At 25.8% G+C, this 18,953-nt stretch overlaps 2 protein-coding genes across 11 annotated transcripts; one reads left to right on the plus strand and one right to left on the minus strand.

Moving 5' to 3' along the window:
* Nucleotides 1–507: 507 nt before the first annotated feature.
* On the minus strand, nucleotides 508–12,824 carry LOC126902443 (putative uncharacterized protein DDB_G0286901). 10 transcript variants are annotated; one of them, XM_050679725.1, is made up of 9 exons: nucleotides 12,807–12,824; nucleotides 11,458–11,536; nucleotides 11,156–11,378; nucleotides 8,661–8,714; nucleotides 7,167–7,298; nucleotides 6,500–6,631; nucleotides 5,495–5,728; nucleotides 4,846–4,985; nucleotides 2,682–3,089 (listed from the first exon to the last, which is right to left on the minus strand). In XM_050679725.1, the coding sequence occupies exons 5-9, from the start codon at nucleotides 7,285–7,287 to the stop codon at nucleotides 2,853–2,855; spliced, it is 864 nt and encodes a 287-aa protein (XP_050535682.1). In that variant the 5' UTR covers nucleotides 7,288–7,298; nucleotides 8,661–8,714; nucleotides 11,156–11,378; nucleotides 11,458–11,536; nucleotides 12,807–12,824; the 3' UTR covers nucleotides 2,682–2,852. The 10 variants fall into 10 exon arrangements, with proteins under 10 accessions (XP_050535688.1, XP_050535682.1, XP_050535683.1 ...); XM_050679726.1 differs by lacking the exon at nucleotides 12,807–12,824 and having other exon boundaries at nucleotides 7,167–7,301; nucleotides 11,458–11,693; XM_050679724.1 differs by lacking the exon at nucleotides 12,807–12,824 and having other exon boundaries at nucleotides 11,458–11,692.
* Nucleotides 12,825–15,711: 2,887 nt separating this feature from the next.
* On the plus strand, nucleotides 15,712–17,396 carry LOC126902441 (hydroxyacid-oxoacid transhydrogenase, mitochondrial). The gene is made up of 2 exons (XM_050679717.1): nucleotides 15,712–15,879; nucleotides 15,944–17,396. The coding sequence occupies exon 2, from the start codon at nucleotides 15,954–15,956 to the stop codon at nucleotides 17,343–17,345; it is 1,392 nt and encodes a 463-aa protein (XP_050535674.1). The 5' UTR covers nucleotides 15,712–15,879; nucleotides 15,944–15,953; the 3' UTR covers nucleotides 17,346–17,396.
* Nucleotides 17,397–18,953: the final 1,557 nt, after the last annotated feature.

Below are 18,953 nucleotides of genomic sequence, written 5' to 3' on the forward strand. Positions count from 1 at the left end.
ATAATCGATATCGAATTGAACTATCAATATCGTTGAAGACTAATGATTAGCAAATAATATTAGTTTGGTTATACCTTTAATATCAATATAAAAACTATTTTTCTAGATAATTAAAGTTAAATATATTTATCAATAGTAATTATATCTAAGTTACTATGCATTTCAAAAGATTATATATATATTTTTATAGGTATCTATCAAATCATGCACGATAAGTAAATACTATTCAAAATTATCTTCTCGGTTTAATGTTAAATAAAATTTTTGTAATTAAAGTATAGATCTTAATCTTCTTAGTGGGACATTCAATCCGAACATGTTTCCCATCTACTTCACCAACGCATTCAGGATATTGTTTTTTTTTTCTTAACAATTTCCCACTGCAATGTATCAAAAGTTTTTACTGGACGCTTAAGAAACATTTTTTTTTTGGACATCTCAAAAATAAATTTAATTTTTTTTAATTTTAAATAATTTACTGTACTATTAAAAATTATTGTGCTCGTCTATATAGCAAGAACTTTTCAAGATGACAAGAAAATAGCTTTAACAATTTATAAACATTATCATTTTTTTCTTATATAAATAAATTAGTAATTAATCAGAACTTTCAGTACTTCACATGTGTCCTTCATAACTCAATAAATGCTTTGGGGTAATCAATTAAAATGTCCCTTCAATCTAAAAGAAATAAAATAATTAGAAATTATTCTTATAAAAATTAAAAAATAAACAAAATTCTAAAAATGTTTAGACTAATATTCTAAATAAATTTTCATATTCAAAAACTACTTACTATTATTACATAAATATCCAGTTTATTTATTATATAATGATATAATTAAGAAAATTACTGGTCAATAACAGCTTTTAGATCATATTAAATAAGCTAGTTGATTATGTAATAATAATTAAAACCTTCATGTTATTCATTCATTGTAAAAATGTAAGATAATAAGTTAAATACAAAATATTGAACATTTAAGTACAGCATAAAATTGATACAAAATAATTAAATAAGGTAATATATTTACATCCTCAATTGGATTGTTTCCTTAATATTATATTTATATGATAAAAGCAGTTCAGATTTAAGAATTATTTAAAATTGATGAAATTGGTAGTGTACAGTTAACTCAAACTCAATCATCTTTTAGAGTATCAAGTGTGATTTAATCATATGTCTTGACATGAATGCAATCGGAATTTTATCTAAACAAATATTTTTTGAATATAAATTTATTATTATTTTTGAACAAAAACATCGTTTAAAAATAATTGTCAAAAATATATTATCAATTTTTGTCTCTTGTGAAAAATGTTAAAAATGTAGATATAATGTACTGCTATTAAAGTAAATACTAATTAGTAGTATGTTTCAAATTTGACGTCATTGTAAATGTAAATCTTGATTCCAAATAAGATATAAGCTTTTATGTGCTGTTGTTCTACTTGTATAATTTTTATAAGTATTATTAAATACCATATTTTAGAGAGAAAAATATCATTTTATTCTCATCAAAATAAATTAAGTTCATGAAATATAAATATATTAAAATATAGATTTCTTATTTTTTTTTAAATAAACAACATAAGTAAAATTTAACTTAAACTCTTATTAAAAATATCTTTAGGTATTGTTAATTCTTTTAAAGATACTGCTTTTACTAATCGATATTCTATTTCTCCTCAATCACGTAATTTTAATAATTTAAATCTAGCATTTATTTGATTCTAATGTTTCTGAACAAAATTTTAGTTTGTAAATATTTAATCTATATTTAAAAATATAAGTACGTAGTATTTCATTACCTTAGTTCTAAAAAATTTATAATGGGTCATAAAAAAATATGACTTATAAAAGTCAGCATAAAAGATTTTTTTTTGTTTTTATTGAGGTAATTAAAAATCTTTTACAATTTATTATGTTTTTCTATCATTTTTTTCAATGCAAATCATAACTCTAAAAGCTACAAGTGCAGTTTGAATTTTAAAAACTATAGATTAAAATTTTCAGTATAAAATTGGTAATTATCTTAATTTATCAGTTCTACTTATTATTATTATATATTTAAACGGAAAAATATCAATTAAAAAAATTGAATATAGTGCATATTACAATAAAAATAGTATTTATAAATTATACCAATAGTACAAATATGCATATACTGAGAATAAAATAATTAAAATTTTTGAGTTATAATGAAAAAATGGTGTCAGCATTAGCAGCACGCATCAACCGGATTTTAGGAGAATTAAGCAATTTTGATGTTCAATAGTGAGGAATAAAGAAAGAAAATGAGAAACGAGTGATTCATAGCCGTTTTCAAATTAATGAGGGATAATAATTCAGGGGAATATACATTGCCTTGAAGAAGACCAGAAAGAAAACTAAAATTAATAGTATATCTTCGATTAGCTAAATTTGGGATACCAAGTACCAAAAGGACAAAAGTATAATCATATGGGACATAAAATGTTAAATCTAAAAGTACATAGACGATTAATTTTCTTTTTTGCACGCTCAATGGTAGATTTAGAGACAGCAGTTAATGGATCTCAAAGAACAATTCTATATTGAAGGTGAAGTCTTACATTGATTAACATTCAATATATTATGCTTATGTTTACCAAAGGGTAAATTTAATTATGTGATGACGCAGAGAATTTTTTTAAATTAATACTATAAATAATAATTATATTTATTTCAACTTCAATAGTTAACTATAAACAGTCAATATTCATATTAAAACAAGTAAAGATGTTATTAATGTATTTTTATTATACAGTCAATAAAAAATATTTTTTTTTAACAATGATAGTAAAACTGTATAATATTTAAGGCACAGTGATTAGATGGAATGACTATCACCAATATTGCAATTGTAGACATTTTTTTTTTTTAATTTTGCAGTACGTCTTTTGCGGCGTTTCTTGTTATCATTTTTATTTGGTTCTAAAGAAGAAGATACGTTTTCAAAATCAATTTCCTCATTTTGTTTAGTCGGCTGTGCGATGTTATCTTTAAATTTGAGTGTACGTTTCAAAACATTTTGTAATATAGCACTTACAAATTCAATTTCTGATACCTAAGTTCAAAATTATTATATAATAAATATTCGGTGTAAAAATCGCACTAATAGTTTTTTTTTATTATTACTGAAAAATTATATTTATATTTGTAAAATAATTATATTTTGTTCTGGCATATTTATGGGTAAGTTAACTTTTAACTTCATCGAGCATATTATGTACTCTGTATTAAAGATGTTGGGCTTTCTCCTATCAGAAAATGCAAATTGAGGGAAATTCTACTAAAAGAAGGTAAATTTAATTTTACAAGTGCTTGCCAAATAGCCATATGCTGGGAAATGACAGAAAGATTTATTGAAGTAAAACCTCTTAATTAGTTTAATATACGTAAACAATATCATTATAAAAATGGCAATCATAATAAAAACACATTTAATTGGAACAATATCTGTAAATGTGAGCTAATATAATACTCTTGATGATGTATAAAAAATTGAATTTATTGGACAGTACAAAAAGTATTTGTCCATTGTTAGGAAGAAGATCATGGTTGAAATATTATGTCCAAATTAAATAGATTAAAAGAAAGTTATAAAATTAGTACGCACCACTGAATAAAATAATAATGATAATATATTAAAATAAAATGTATTTTGGAATTTGGATGAGATTTTAATTTGAGCATTGGATGAATAAATGTGTAAAAAAGGATTAGATTAATTATTCAAAAGATAATATGAGTTTCTACAATCTTAGTACAATTATATAATAAAAAATAAAGACCTATATTTTTTTCATCTAGTACACTACCACCCAGCAGTAAAAAAACTACTCATAATTACAAAGTGAAGCTTTATCTATAGTATGTTCTATAAAAAAATAAAAAATAATGGAAATACATTTGCAATATGTTCAGGCTTAAATACATTTAAAAAAAATCTTTAGTCCAACTATAATTACTGAACTTTAAGTACCTTCAATAAACCAAAAAAATATTAAAAATTGGTTGGAAAGGATAGTTAGAAAAATGGAAATATGATTTTCAAATGAAAAATTAATTAGAGTAAAAAAATAATACCAGAATGTCTAAAAGAAAAAGTACTAAAACTATTAAATAAAAATCATTATAGTATTGTAAGAATGAAAATGGAGGCAAGAGGAGCACTTTGATAGAGAAATATTGTCACGATATTGAAAAACCAGTATAAGGGTGTAAAATATACACACAAACTCAAAATGTAACGTACCAAAAGAGGTAGTAACATCTAAATGGTCAAAGATAATTAACCCTTATGAGAGGGTTCACAAGCAAAAAGGGGTGTTCAAACAGTAAAAAAATACTATTTATGAAAGAAAAAATATTATGATTTATAAAAACTTATAATAGTACACCGTCAACAGTAACAATCACTATTTGATTAATATAAAAAAATTAAATAGCTATTAAAAAACTATACCAATATGGGTTTGATGAATTTATATAATGTTAAATTGTGTTCTTTTTTGTATAATTATTATTATTGTATTGTAATTATATAGAATGTAATATAAAAGGGGAAAAGTGTTATATCTGTATACATGTTATATAATGTATATTGTATGCGTAATTTTATCTAATAAAGTTAATGATTCATCTACTACAATAGGAATAATATCTCTCTAATATTAATCTAAAACATACTTTTTGCAAACACCACAGGTCATTGGGCATGCTCTACTGACATTGTGCATAGTAAATCATTATAAATATTAAGAGTAATATGTAAAAACAATATTAATATTAAAAACCCTTCTACTACACTATCTCCTTACCACATTTAAATCATTGTTGTTTTCGATATCAAAAGTTTCTTGTTTTAAATCACATACTTTTGTACCATCACCTTTACTCAGCAGTTTATTGGAATTCAATGTGTTATTATCTAAAACATCTTCAAATTCAGATTTGTCCCCTAAATAAGAGTCATGAAACTTAAAAATACTAGCTTTTTTTATGTAAATAAAATTATAAAAATATGGAATTACAAAACTAAATATTACATAAATAATATATAATGACATGGTCATCTACTTATTAAACATCATTGCACAATGGGAGTAGCAGAATTTTTCACTTTATGTGTGAATGTGATACCCTGGCCACATTAAGGTCTAAACATTTGGAAAAATCTTTTCCCAAAAAAGAAGATATCGAAAACCCAAAGAGTTACTTAATTTTGTTGAGACAGGACTCTTTGATTATATATATATATAGGTGGTATCCTAGTAGGACGTCTTATAAATAGTCTTAGGTATTCAACAATAACAACAATACTTTGTTGGAAACATTTATGTGAAGAAACAAAATTAATATAATTTCTGTAGTTGTGGCACATTTGACTTATAGGTCTGAATGCATGTGCAGTTCTTGCCCAACTCTATAACAACTAAAACTACTATTTGGATCATATCTAATACGTACCATCAGGGGATGTTTTCATTTCCTTCATAATATATAAATTTTCATTTTCTTGAGGATTGTTGTCTGTTTGGCTATTTAGATTGTTCGGAGTCTCATCTAGAAGGCCATTGGACATTTGCATACCATTTTGATCTAATGAGTTTATTGTAACATCAAGAGGTTGGATGCCGGGTAAGTCTTTACTGCTCATTGTAAATTCGCCGGTTTCAGACAATGGAGCTTTCACCATTTCCACTATATAAATATAATTAATTAATTAAATAATTATCATAAAAAGTCTGATTGTATCTATTTATTATTTTTACCATAAAATACCACTCTAACTTAATGATTATAACTCACTACTGAACAGCTGATCCAATGAATTGAATGGTGAATGTTTACCATCAGGTAAACATTTTCCGTAAAAAAAGAAGATATCAAAAACTAAATACAGTATTTCCTACAGCGGTATATGTGAAAATTTTAATCTTAACAACCAAAGGGGCAAGTTAACTCAATGAAGATGGCCATATGTACCACTGCTTTTAGCTGGTCATGTCTTTGGTAGATTGGGACCAGTAGGCCTGGGCATATATGCTTCCTAGCAGTGAACAGACCCCCTAACTCAGCCATACCTAGTGAAAATGTTGCTCACTTATCACAGAGTAATTAACCAAAAGATAGCACTTAAGATCAGTACAGCCCAAGAGATATCTCTTAAGTGGCTAAATGAAAATGTCAACAAAAAAAAAAATCTTGGGACAATGCTGAATAAGGAATGGAAGGTTTTAAGTGTCTATATAAATGTTAGCATCAGATTCTCTGATATATATGACAATATAATACAATTCATTTAGGTGTTCAACAATACTTGGGTAGAACACATTTATGTAAAGAAACCGAATTAACATAATTTGATAGGAAGAGATGTGCATATTTTACCTAAAAGTCTGAGTGCATAGACAGTACTTGTCCAAATCTATAACAACTAAAACTACTATTTGGATCATATCTAATACGTACCATCAGGGGATGTTTTCATTTCTTTCATAATATCTAAATTTTCATTTTCTTGAGGATTGTTGTCTGTTTGGCTATTTAGATTGTTCGGAGTCTCATCTAGAAGGCCATTGGACATTTGCATACCATTTTGATCTAATGAGTTTATTGTTAAATCAAGAGGTTGATTTAACTCACTTAATAATTATAACTCACTACTGAACAGCTGATCAAATTAATTGAATGGTGAATGTTTACTATAAGGTATTGTGCTGGAATGTAGGGCACATTACACTGTTCACTAAATAATATTCGTCTTGTGATAAGAGAATAGAATGCAGACGGGTCTAATATGAGAGGGAGATAATGAATTAGCATTATAATAACGTGACAGATACCATGGCCACATTAAGATCTAAACATTTGGAAAAATCTTTTCTTGAAAAAGAAGATATCAAAAACCTAAAACCCAAAGAGATACTAAATTTTGCTAGAGAGACAGGCCCTATAGTCTTAGGTGTTTAAAAATAGCAAGAATACTTTGGTGGAAACATTTATATGAAAAAACCAAATTAAAATAATATGATAGGAGGAGATGCGCATATTTGATCTAAAGGTCTGAGTGCATGTGCAGTAATTGACGAAATCTATAAACATTAATACTACTACTCGAAATATCTCTAATACAAACCATCAGGGGATGTTTTCATTTCTATCTTGTTATCTAAATTTTCATTTTCTTGAGGTATGTTGTCTGTTTGGCAATTTAGATTGTTCGGTCTCTGATCTAGATGGCCATTGGACATATGCATACCATTTTGATCTACTAAATTTATTTTTGAGTCAGAAGTTATAATAATGGATTGTTGATTTGGATCTGTTCAACCTCTTAATGTAACAACCACCTCGTCTTCAACAACAGATCCAAAAGACGAGTGGTTATTACATTAAGAGGTTAGGTACCAGGTAATGTTAGAAAGTCTTTACTGCTCATTGTAAATTCGCCGGTTTCAGACAATGAAGATTTCACCATTTCCATTATATAAATATAATTAATTAATTAAATAATTATCATAGTAAGTCTGATTGTAATTATTTATGAATACAATTCACGCAGATAAATTTACATCACAATAAAGGGAGCAATAGTGTATGCCAAAGACCCTCATTGAGAGGCATACAACACCCTTACGAATAGTTATGTGGTTAACATATTAAGATCTTGTATTTTGGTTAATGATAAAATAAAAACCTTTCTTAACAACATATGTTAGACTATTGTGGTAACATTAAGTGATGAACAATTATAGTAGCCTCAGTATAGCTAGTATTTGAGTACTTAGATCCAGGCAAGGACCTAATAGCGCTACTTAATTATTGTAATAAAAAAAAGTTAGAACTTATCCTTGGTATGGATGCAAATGCTCACCATACTATATAAGGGAGCAGTAACATCAACTAAAGATGGAGGCACAAATGTATCTAGTTATAACTACAGACTTCAATATACTGAATAGAGATAACGAGTCTACTTTTAAAATCAGGAACAACCAAGAAGTCATTGTTCTTTAAGTTTGCAAAAAAAGGAGTTGATCCAGAAGATAAAAGGTAAAAATTATTCCCTGAGCCTTCTCTTTCAAATCATTGGCGCATAAGCTTTACTTTGAAAAAAACAGAGTTTAAATGAAGTATTATAGGAACCCTAAAATAACAAATCAGGGATAATGACTGGGTAGATCTTTCTTATGACCTGGAAAACCTACAATTTAGACTAGAGTCGGAACAAAAAGTACTGAAAGGGCCATTAATGACCTTCAGAATTGTATTGTTTCGGCATACAAGAAAAACTGTCCTTTAAGTTAAGAACTAATTGAAATAACTCCTTTACACCTGGAGGTTAAAGCTCATGCTTCAGCTACAGCACTAAGACTCTACAACCTAGGTATATAGACTATGGATAGTGACACCGTAGAACACTGTACGATACTAAAAGAGATTATACTAGGATATCCATGAGACAGTATCAAACCTGTTTTCCAAATAACATCCCCTAAAAAGTTGAGATCTTAACACGTAATAAATGGACTATAAACCAAGAACTGACAACTATATGAAATCCAAAAAGATGGGTGCTAGCATTTGGGGATTAAAACAATAAAATCTTAAAAATACAATGTTTCTATACCTTTGGGTTTGCTTAAGCATGGAATTATTTTCCGTAAGCACTTGTATGTTCCTCCTGAAAACAAAATTTACGTTTAACGTATTTTAATCCGATAAAAATAATCATATTGAAATCCATGGAAACATATTTACTTTTAAATCTTCTTAAAAAATTCATATTTCGTATAAAAATATCACTTTTTAAAATTATTTTAGTTAAAATAATTGCACTTATTTAGCTTATCAAATAAAATATTAAAATGATAATAAAAACTGTTGATTTATAAATATATTTATATACCATATGTTAATTTTTTTATAGCCAATAACTATTAATAATTATATTAGTATTAATTAAATTATTAAATGAATAATGTATTCTGTAACTTTTCTACATTTTATAATTCCAGAAAATGCAAATAAACATAAATTAGAGGAAACTAGACTCAAATCATTTTTACTGTTTTTTAAAGCAAATTGATATATTATTTCAAGGTTAATTTAAAATTAAATTAACTGGAGTATTTACTCAAAATTTTTGTTCCAGTTCACACACAGTATTTTATATTTATTCTTGATAAATAATAACTATTACAGAACAGTGGAAATAATTATAATAATTAAGTATTTTGGTTTTAAATAATAGTAATAATAAAAAGATTATAAGTACTGTTTATATTTTTTTATTGCTTTGTCATAACTGAAAACAAATTTTCTTCTATTCAAAAAGAAAATTTTAACTTTTACAGAATAAAACATTATCACCTTCAACGCTATCATCTAATAGGGATTCTTTTTTCTTAATAATTACATTTTATTTTTCAGATATTAACAAGTTACAGCAACCACTTGTTAATATCTGTTGTTCCTGTATATCTACTAATTTTAAAATTTCTTTCTCTAATTTTCCTCATACATTACTTTGTGTTTTGTTAAAAATAAGAATAAAAACACTGTCATAAAAAAACCTATTCATAAAATAAACTTTTGTATCAATAAATATCATTTTTTGTCTTATCTCAATTCTATATTTCATAATATATTTAAATACAAAAAATATTAACAAGATTATCATGAACTGTTTTTGGACTAATATCAAATAATACATATATTATAACTAAGTGACCAAAATTCAAACATTTTTTTTATTATTAACAATTTTTTTTTTTGATTATTACGATATTTTAAAAATAATTGATATTGTGAGAAAAATGAAAAAATTCGGCGATATCGATATTGAACTAACAATATCGTTGAAGACTAATGATTAGCAAATAATAAAATTTTCTTTGTACCCTTTAATTATATTTCCTCCCTTAATAACAACATACAAATTATTTTTAAAGATAATTAACGTTAGATATAAAAGTATGAAATTAAAGTATAGGTACTTCTCTTCTTAGTGGGGCATTCAATTCGAACATGTTTCTCATCTACTGCACCAACGCAATCAGGAAATTATTTTTTTTTTTTTTAATCATATTCTACTGCAATGTATCAAAAGTTTTTAATGGACGCTTAAGAAACAATTTTACTGCTTTAGTAAACCAATTCTTTAAGTACCTTTCAAAATTCAGTGTTTCATTGCAGTCTAATTTTTCATAAGAAAAAAAAATCTTATAATAATATTTGGTACATAATCATGTAGTATGATAGTGGTGTGTTTCTAAATTTTTTTTTGAACATCTCAAAAATAAATTTAATTTTAGATAATTTAATTTACTATTAAAAATAATTGTGTACATCTATAGAGCAAGAACCTTTCAAGATAACTTAAGAAAATAGCTTTGACAGTTTATGACAAATAATCACTTTTTTCTATTAATAAATTATAATTTTTGATGTCTACTGAGTTTGAGATTAGATTGCTAATTGAGGTTGCCACCTACTTTCTCTGAAAACAAAAACTAACACCAGATCAGGAATATTAAAGTTAAAACATATTCATAGGGGGAAGGTTGCAATAGCATTTAATCAGCCGTAAAAGCAAATACTTATACAATTTTTAAAATTGTAATATTTTTTTTGAGATTTTCTCCATTTTCGGAAAACAGGGGAAATGTTTTCAATTTTTGAAGGTAATGCCTTTAATTAGATACAATTTGTGATCTTTTGACATATCATTGAAAAAAATGGGTTTGGTGAGAGCTGAGAAAAAGTGGTAACAGATACAAAAATAAACACATCATAGTAAAATTAATACCTTCTCAGATTTGCATCAAAGCTGCTAAAATTAGCAAAGATGGAAACTTTAATGAAAGTAATTAACTTAAGTTAAGTTTAGTAGAGTAAGATAAATGTCGATAAATTAACAGTCAACAGTTAATAAATGATAAATTTAAACATTTTTTTAATTTTTTTTAAGTTTAAAAAAAGTTTATTTCCCAAAAATTAAATGCAAGAAAAAATATTTAAATATAATTTAGATAAATCTAAGCTAATTCAATCACATATTCAAATAATAATACACTTATGTTGTAATAATTGAATAAATACACAATAAGTTCTAAAAATTACCAAATTAGTTATGAAGAGATCATCATCTTGAAACAATAATTATAAGTCTTCAGTTTCCTTAAAGATTTTTTATGAAAATAATACTTTATACTGTTTCTTTAAGTCACTAATTATAGAATCATCACTGTAATTGAAAGTATGACTACCATTATTTTTCAAACGTAATTTTATGTCAATAATTAATCTTAACATTTTCTCAATTTTCAAATTCATCTTTTGATATCTAAAATATAGTTTTATTTAAAAATTGATTATGCAATCAAAACAGGTTTAACTAGTACTATAAAATAAATTAACATTACCATTACAATCAGTTGAACATCTATTGGTCATATCATTTCTTTGCGCTAACCATCGGTACCGTCAAATTAATAAAAAATTCTAAAAATAAAATTAACTAACTTGACTTCATGCATTATATGTATACATAGACAAATATACGTGTAGAAAATACAATAGACGTATATGTATGTCTAAAAAGGTTTATAAACTTTAAATAAAGGAAATTGACTAACAAACAATGATATTTTTTAAATTGTCGCACAACCATATTTCATAATGTAAACAATGTTAAAAAATATGGCTGCTATTTTTAGGTTAGGTTACAGAATAGATGAAAATTTTCATGAATAGAATGGCGAATTTGTAAGTCCTACAGGATTATGATTTTTAGTATTTTTCAATATGTAATTAAAACTATTTTAATTTCTAAACGAATCAATTTTGACAATAATTGTCAAAAATCATTGAGTTAGATGTCAGATCGACATATGAGGCGATTAGTGAATATTCAACTCCTTGAATATACTATAAAATCTACCGTAAGTTACTTAACTAACTGAAATTACTAAATAATCATCGATTAATACTAGACCCTTTAAAATTTCGTCGAATTTCTAACTATAATGATTGTGTTTATACATCTTACATATACTCTTAAAAAAATTAAAAATGAATTTTTTGTTGGATTAGTTTATTAGTGGTGTTATAATTCTAACCAATTAATTAAATATATTAATATAAAAAGAGTTTTTTCTTCAATATTTTAATATATTACATACAGTGATGAAGTACGTCCTATGAATTCTATTATTATGTCCTTTTAGAAATACAAACATTTTAAATTTTATTATCTATATTGTCTAATGAGAAAATGTTAACTTTTTAGTAAAAAAAAAACAACTTAAAGTCTTTAATTTTTATTTAGGTAAGATTTTTTTTTAACACTTCTCATTCTTTAATTTTATAAAAACGTTAAATATCTAAAAGTTTTATATTTCTTATTGGAAATAATAAACTGATTCTAGAAAACTTTCACAATAAAAAATATCTTAAAAATTCCAGAAAAAAAATTGATTCTAATTATTTGCTGCAAAAACATACATGTTTTTAATTATTTTTTAACTGTACAAATAAAACATATAGTTTGACTATATTTTTTAATGTGTACAACTTACCATGATGAATAGTCAGCCTATTCTTCATATGAATTAATAAACCTAAATTCATTCAGTTATGTGTATTATACAAATCATCAGATAAATAATGATCATGGTATTAATTTTTTATATTTAAACTTATTTTTCTTATAGGAAAATTATGTAAATTATATAAAAAAAATACCCATTGATGCTAGAACATTATTATTTACCTCTAAGAAAACGGTCACCAGAATAGTTGAAACTAGTCTCTATAATCACTTTGGTCTAGAAATGATATTTTTCAATTTTAAAAAGACTAAACATTTCTGTTTCGATAATGATACGATTAATATAGAATTCCACGTTGATAGTCTGCCAATTTTATATCATCATTCAGCCAACTATGACCAATTAAGGGATCAGTTATTCTTATTTTTATTATTTTATTACTTTTATTGCTGATGTGTCCAGCAAAAGTGTATTGCTTACAAATCAAAAATCATACTGGCTACTCTTGCACCATATGTAAAGTAGAAGGTTCATTGGTGACATTGATGCGCCTCTACGTACTAATGATGAATTTATGCAGCAAGCAGATGAAGACTATCAAACTTGACTAACAACAATAATTCCAAATTTAAATTTTGTGCAAAGTATTTTAGTATAATACATGCATTTGATAAATTTAGGAGAAGTAAAAAAAGTTAGTATGAGAATCAGTTACAGCACAGTGCTGAAAATGTTCAAAGTTTTGGTTAACATTAATTGTCCAAGGATACCATCAGAATTTCTAAGGAAACCACCATAACTTCTTAATTATTGTAACTGTAAAGCCTGTTGAGAATAGAATGTTATTATTGTACTCTGGTGTAGTTGTATTTTAACATTTTATGAGTTCTGATGTTTATAATAATTTCTCAAATTTCCATATAGCAATTACTTTATTATGTCATAAAAATATCATCAATTTATGTGTTGATAATACTAAAAATCTATTATGTTTTTGCTAAACATTTAGAAATAATTTATGGTCAATATTTTAATTCAATAAGCTATAGATGTAAGAAAATATCATAAGACTTTTGATGAAATGTCAGTTTAATAACTACATGCAAAAGCTTCTCAAATTATTACAAAAAGTAAAAAAAAATACTTGAACGACTGACCAATAAATATGTTGATTTGACTTCTTCATCTATAAAGAGTGTTTTATAAGTTCTTATCTTAAAATATTTAAGGATAAAAAAAATTCAATTACTATTCATTTACATTAATAACGGATTTAATTACCGAACACTGTTTCTGATCTTTTGTATAAGATTAATAAATTTCGTCATCGTTTTTAAAATCTAGTGTTAATTTCAAAGTGTTTTCAATGAGTTAACAGTAAGTACGATGTTTGATTTTCAACCAAAAAGAGCATTTTAAATTTTACGCGTGCCTATTGGATTAAGTTGTGTCCCTCAAACTTTTGTTAATGAAGTCTATTTTGTCGGGAATAGATAATTATTATTACTCATATATGAATTATCTAGCAAAGATTACAAATAAAGTTTCTGAACATAATAGTAAATTAGATAAAATATTTTAAAAATTATGGTAACATAGATCAAAAGAAAAAAATAATTTTAAATACGATAAGGTTTTAATGAAAAACTAAAATAAAAGACGTTTTCGTTAGAATACTGGATAAGGCCATTTGATGTATTAGAGTACGGGATAACGAAAATTTACAATTAAAAGAGAAAAATGAGATTACACCTCAATAAAAAATTTTTCGTTAGTTCAAATTTTATGCAAATTTTCTTATTTACATTTCAGATTACACTGATTTTTAATATGAATACAAGCGATTATTTTAATATGCGATCACTCGATTTCTATTAAAATAGTAACTTTTGAGAAGATTATTTTACGTATTTTTTTATTTAATATATTTCTTTGTTTATGAGTTATTAATTACTTTTTTTAATTCATCCTTTATAAGAGTGTTATTTTTACTATTTTTCAAAAATTAAAACAAAAAATTAGTTGTTTTGATTTTGTACTTGCACAAAAAGCCAGTCATTACTATGTTAGTACTGGTTAATTAATTATTAGTTTCTAGTACATGTGCAAACTTCTCTTGATTTCATTATTGTTATTTAACAAAAATGTCTATATGTATTTATGTATTAATCATTATTCAGTTTTTAAGCTTACTATCTTCAAAAAAATAAAGGGATTATTTATTATTATATATTACATTGGTGTTTTAAATTAAAAAAAAAATTGTTACAATATGGTATATATCTTACTATTTTAGTAGATAAATAAACTAGTTATTAGCAGGGGCGTACTCACATATTTTCTGCCTATAGACATTTAAAAATTTTCCGCCCTTTATTATGTTATGACGGAGGGGGCCCATTTTTATATAGTTTCGCCGTAACACTACTTTTCAAGCAAATCTATATTTATTAATAAATCATAAAATCCTTTATTTATCATATATTTAGATATAACACGAGACAAATAATATAAATCAATTAAATTGTAATCTATTATGGCAGTTTTAATAGTAGTATATTGTATTAGGACGGTATATTATAATGTTTTATAATAATTCCTCCGGAAAAGCATTTCCCCAAGTAATGTATTCCATGATGATATAATACGGGAAAATACTTTCCCAGAAAATATTATCCCTCATGATATATTACGTGAAAATATAATATGTAGTTATCATTTTTTGAAAAAAATATTTTCCTTAATATTATATTCCATAAAAGTATGATACGTAATAATACTTTTTCTGACAAATATTTTCCTTGGTAATAAATTTCGAGATTAGTTAATTTCTATACAATACTGTCCCATGTAATCTCACTCCTCCATAGTACAATACCTAATTTTTTCGTTCCTATCAATATTTCTGCATTAATAAGTGTTTTACAAAAAAAATCATCATTCCTTCTATTATAATCCTGATTGATACGCGCCCTCGTAAGGTAGTAGAAAACACAAAATAGCCCCTGATTTGGATGTTCAATTAATGAAAGAAAAATTCGTGACACTTTGGTAACCCCCTTTTCATTGTGTTCACAATTGATTAATTAGCACACTTGTTGATAATGATAAAAATGTTATCTATTTACGTAGGTAATATTATTATCTTAGAAAAATACGTTATTATGTACGTCAATGAATATATTAAAAATGTAATAACAATAAGAAAATTTATAGCTAATGAACTTTGATTGAAAAAACTAACATCGAACGACTGGGTTGTTTACTAAATAACAAAAAAATAGTTACCAAAAGGTATGTATTACTACATGTAACGTTTATTAATTTTTAATTTTATATGATAATTTTTAAATTTTAGTAAAAGAAAAATGAGGTCCCGAGTAATTAGTTTAATGGACACATTAAACTCTATTTCTTGTAGATGCCCTACTCATTCTACTTTAGGTATGTTACCCACAAGACTTAGTACTAACACTGATCAAAAAGAGTATGCTTTTGAAATGGCATGTTCTACAATACGCTATGGACCTGGAGTTACCAAAGAATTGGGTATGGATATGGTTAATATGAATGCTAAACGTGTATGTGTTATGACTGATTCAAATCTGGTTAACTTGTCACCTGTCAAAGCTGTTCTTGACTCACTTACAAAATATGGTGTTCAGTATGACCTTTATGACAAGGTCAGAGTTGAGCCTAACGAAAAAAGTCTTAGAGCTGCTACAGAGTATGTACGTAATTTACAGTTTGATGCATTTATTGCAGTTGGTGGAGGTTCTGTTATGGATACATGCAAAGCAGCTAATTTATATTATTCAGATCCAAATTCTGAATTTTTGGATTATGTCAATCCTCCTATTGGAAAAGGAAAACCAGTTACTGTACCGTTAAAACCTTTAATTGCTGTACCAACTACTACTGGTACAGGTAGTGAAACAACTGGTGTTTCTATTTTTGATTTTGAAGAACTTAAAGCAAAAACTGGTATTGCTAATAGAGCACTAAGGCCAACATTAGGTATAGTCGATCCGCTACATGCACTTTGTCAGCCAGAAAGAGTGTGTGCATTTAGCGGTTTTGATGTATTTGGTCATGCTCTAGAATCATTTACAGCTATACCTTACAATGAAAGAATGCCACGACCAACTAATCCAATTTTAAGACCAGCATATCAAGGACGTAATCCTATATCTGATGTGTGGGCTCGTTATGCATTAGATATTATTAAAAAGTATTTCAAAAGAGCAGTCTATGATCCTGAAGATTTTGAGGCTCGTTCAAACATGCATTTAGCTTCAACAATGGCTGGTGTTGGTTTTGGTAATGCTGGTGTTCACTTATGCCATGCTCTTTCATATCCTATCTCTGGTAATGTAAAAGAATATCAAGCTACTGACTATGTGACTGATCATCCTATTATTCCTCATGGATTAAGTGTCATTATGTCTGGTCCAGCAGTTTTTGAATTTACATCATCTGCTAGCCCATCACGCCATTTAGAAGGAGCTAAACTACTGGGTGCTGATATAAGTAATGTCAAAGAAGCTGATGCTGGTAAGTTTTTGGCTGATGTTATTAGAGGTTACATGCAAGACATGAAAATTGATAATGGATTGTTAGCTCTTGGTTATACTAAAAATGATATACCAAATTTAGTCAAAGGAACTTTACCACAACACAGAATCACAAAATTAGCTCCTCGAGAACAATCTGAGGAAGATCTAAGTAATTTATTTGAAAAATCACTCACAGTTTTTTGAACTAATGTGAAAAATATATTTAATATATATTATATTGTATGTTACTTATAATCAACTTTTTTATTATTGTTTAATGGTATATTATATAATTAAAAATAAATATAAATATATTTTTAGGCCTAATTGAAAATAAAAATAATTGAAAGAGTCGTTACTTAAATAATTTAATAGCAGTGGAATATTTAATATTATAATTTGTTTAATAATAAACATTCTTTAAAACAATATTTATGATTATAACAAATGAGGGAGACAACAAAATATATTAAAAAAATCTAAGAGGTTTTTTAATATTTCTATTTTAAAGAACAATAATCTTTACTATAGATGAATATAATAAAAAAAATGTACTAAGTATAATTTTTATTTTATTTGTGACTTACACTCTATAAAGGTGTCAACTTAAAATAACAAACATACTTAATTTACTAACGTTATTTAGATGATAATTTAATTGAAAAAATGATTGCTCATTACGACGAATATTTCAGAAGTTATTAATAATTGAAGATCATGCACTGTATTGTTATTATTATCGCTAGTCACACATTTTTATATCTAAGCAGGAGTGAAGAAGAGAAATGTCTAGTAATAAAAATAGCAGTATGTAGGTATCACTTTCAGTTATTACTTTAAATCAGGGGAATCAACTTTTTATTTTTTTGGTGCCAAAATTTTGGCAGGTTATTTTGTCTGATATACCAAGATATAATTATTGCCATCTTATAGAGGTAAAACTATTTTGGAAGTCTCCTTCAAAAAACTTATATTTTTTTGAGAGGAAAAATTACATGTAGTCTCCGGAAAAATTTGATTACTCAACTTCTATAAGGCCTCAATGTGGAACTAAACTAACAGACTATTTTTTAAAAATATTTTAATTAATGTTGCTAACATCAATAGTCAAATATCACTACTTTTCTATGGGTTATGTATTTTAGTAAGTCCTAATTTTAGCATTAATTACATTCCTATAAAAACTTATATAATAAATTATAGCTAACAATTTTTAAAGGACAATACTTTCAATTTATATTGTATTTCTATACTTTTTCATTTTTTTATATAATTTAATGAAATAACTCAATCTAATAACAATATTATTATTAAAATACCTGGTATATTCATATAAACAATAACATCAATATTGGTAACTATTATAAAATAAACATATAAGAGGATGTCTTCGATATTTTAACCTTTCAAATTTATCCACTGCATCATTTAGGTCAATATTAGTAAATTTTTTTTTCTACACTCACCACGAATAGGTCACTTAATCGCTCATCTAAACAGTTGACCTGATTTACAATGTTATCCTTTTAAATACATCTTTCATAGTCAAAACTTTCAATACATCTAATATTTCTGTAACACGTAGAGAAATATGCCAATAAGACCATTTAGCTCTGTAAACCGTTCTAAACGAATTGCTTATGAGTTTTTATCAACTTGAAATTTCATAAAGAGTATGTCCATTGACTAAAAATTTATAAAAACATTGGATTGTATCAAAAAAATTGATCACAAAACTGTTGTATTGATTTTAATCAATTAAACAAAATTTAAATCAGTGAGCATATATAAGTTGTGGTATTATATCAGCAA

The sequence above is a fragment of the Daktulosphaira vitifoliae genome, unplaced genomic scaffold (assembly GCF_025091365.1).
Source record: "Daktulosphaira vitifoliae isolate Bord-2020 unplaced genomic scaffold, ASM2509136v1 Scaffold_3, whole genome shotgun sequence".
NCBI classification, from domain to species: Eukaryota; Metazoa; Arthropoda; class Insecta; order Hemiptera; family Phylloxeridae; genus Daktulosphaira; species Daktulosphaira vitifoliae.

Coding starts and splice junctions, on each gene's coding strand:
- LOC126902443 (XM_050679721.1), bottom strand. CDS start 8,816: ATGAATTTTTTAAGAAGATTTAAAA. Junction 5,729..6,499: donor AATGAAAACATCCCCTGATG/GTACGTATTAGA, acceptor ATATTTATATAG/TGGAAATGGTGAAAGCTCCA. Junction 4,986..5,494: donor AATGAAAACATCCCCTGATG/GTACGTATTAGA, acceptor ACTCTTATTTAG/GGGACAAATCTGAATTTGAA.
- LOC126902441 (XM_050679717.1), top strand. CDS start 15,954: ATGAGGTCCCGAGTAATTAGTTTAATGGACACATTAAACTCTATTTCT.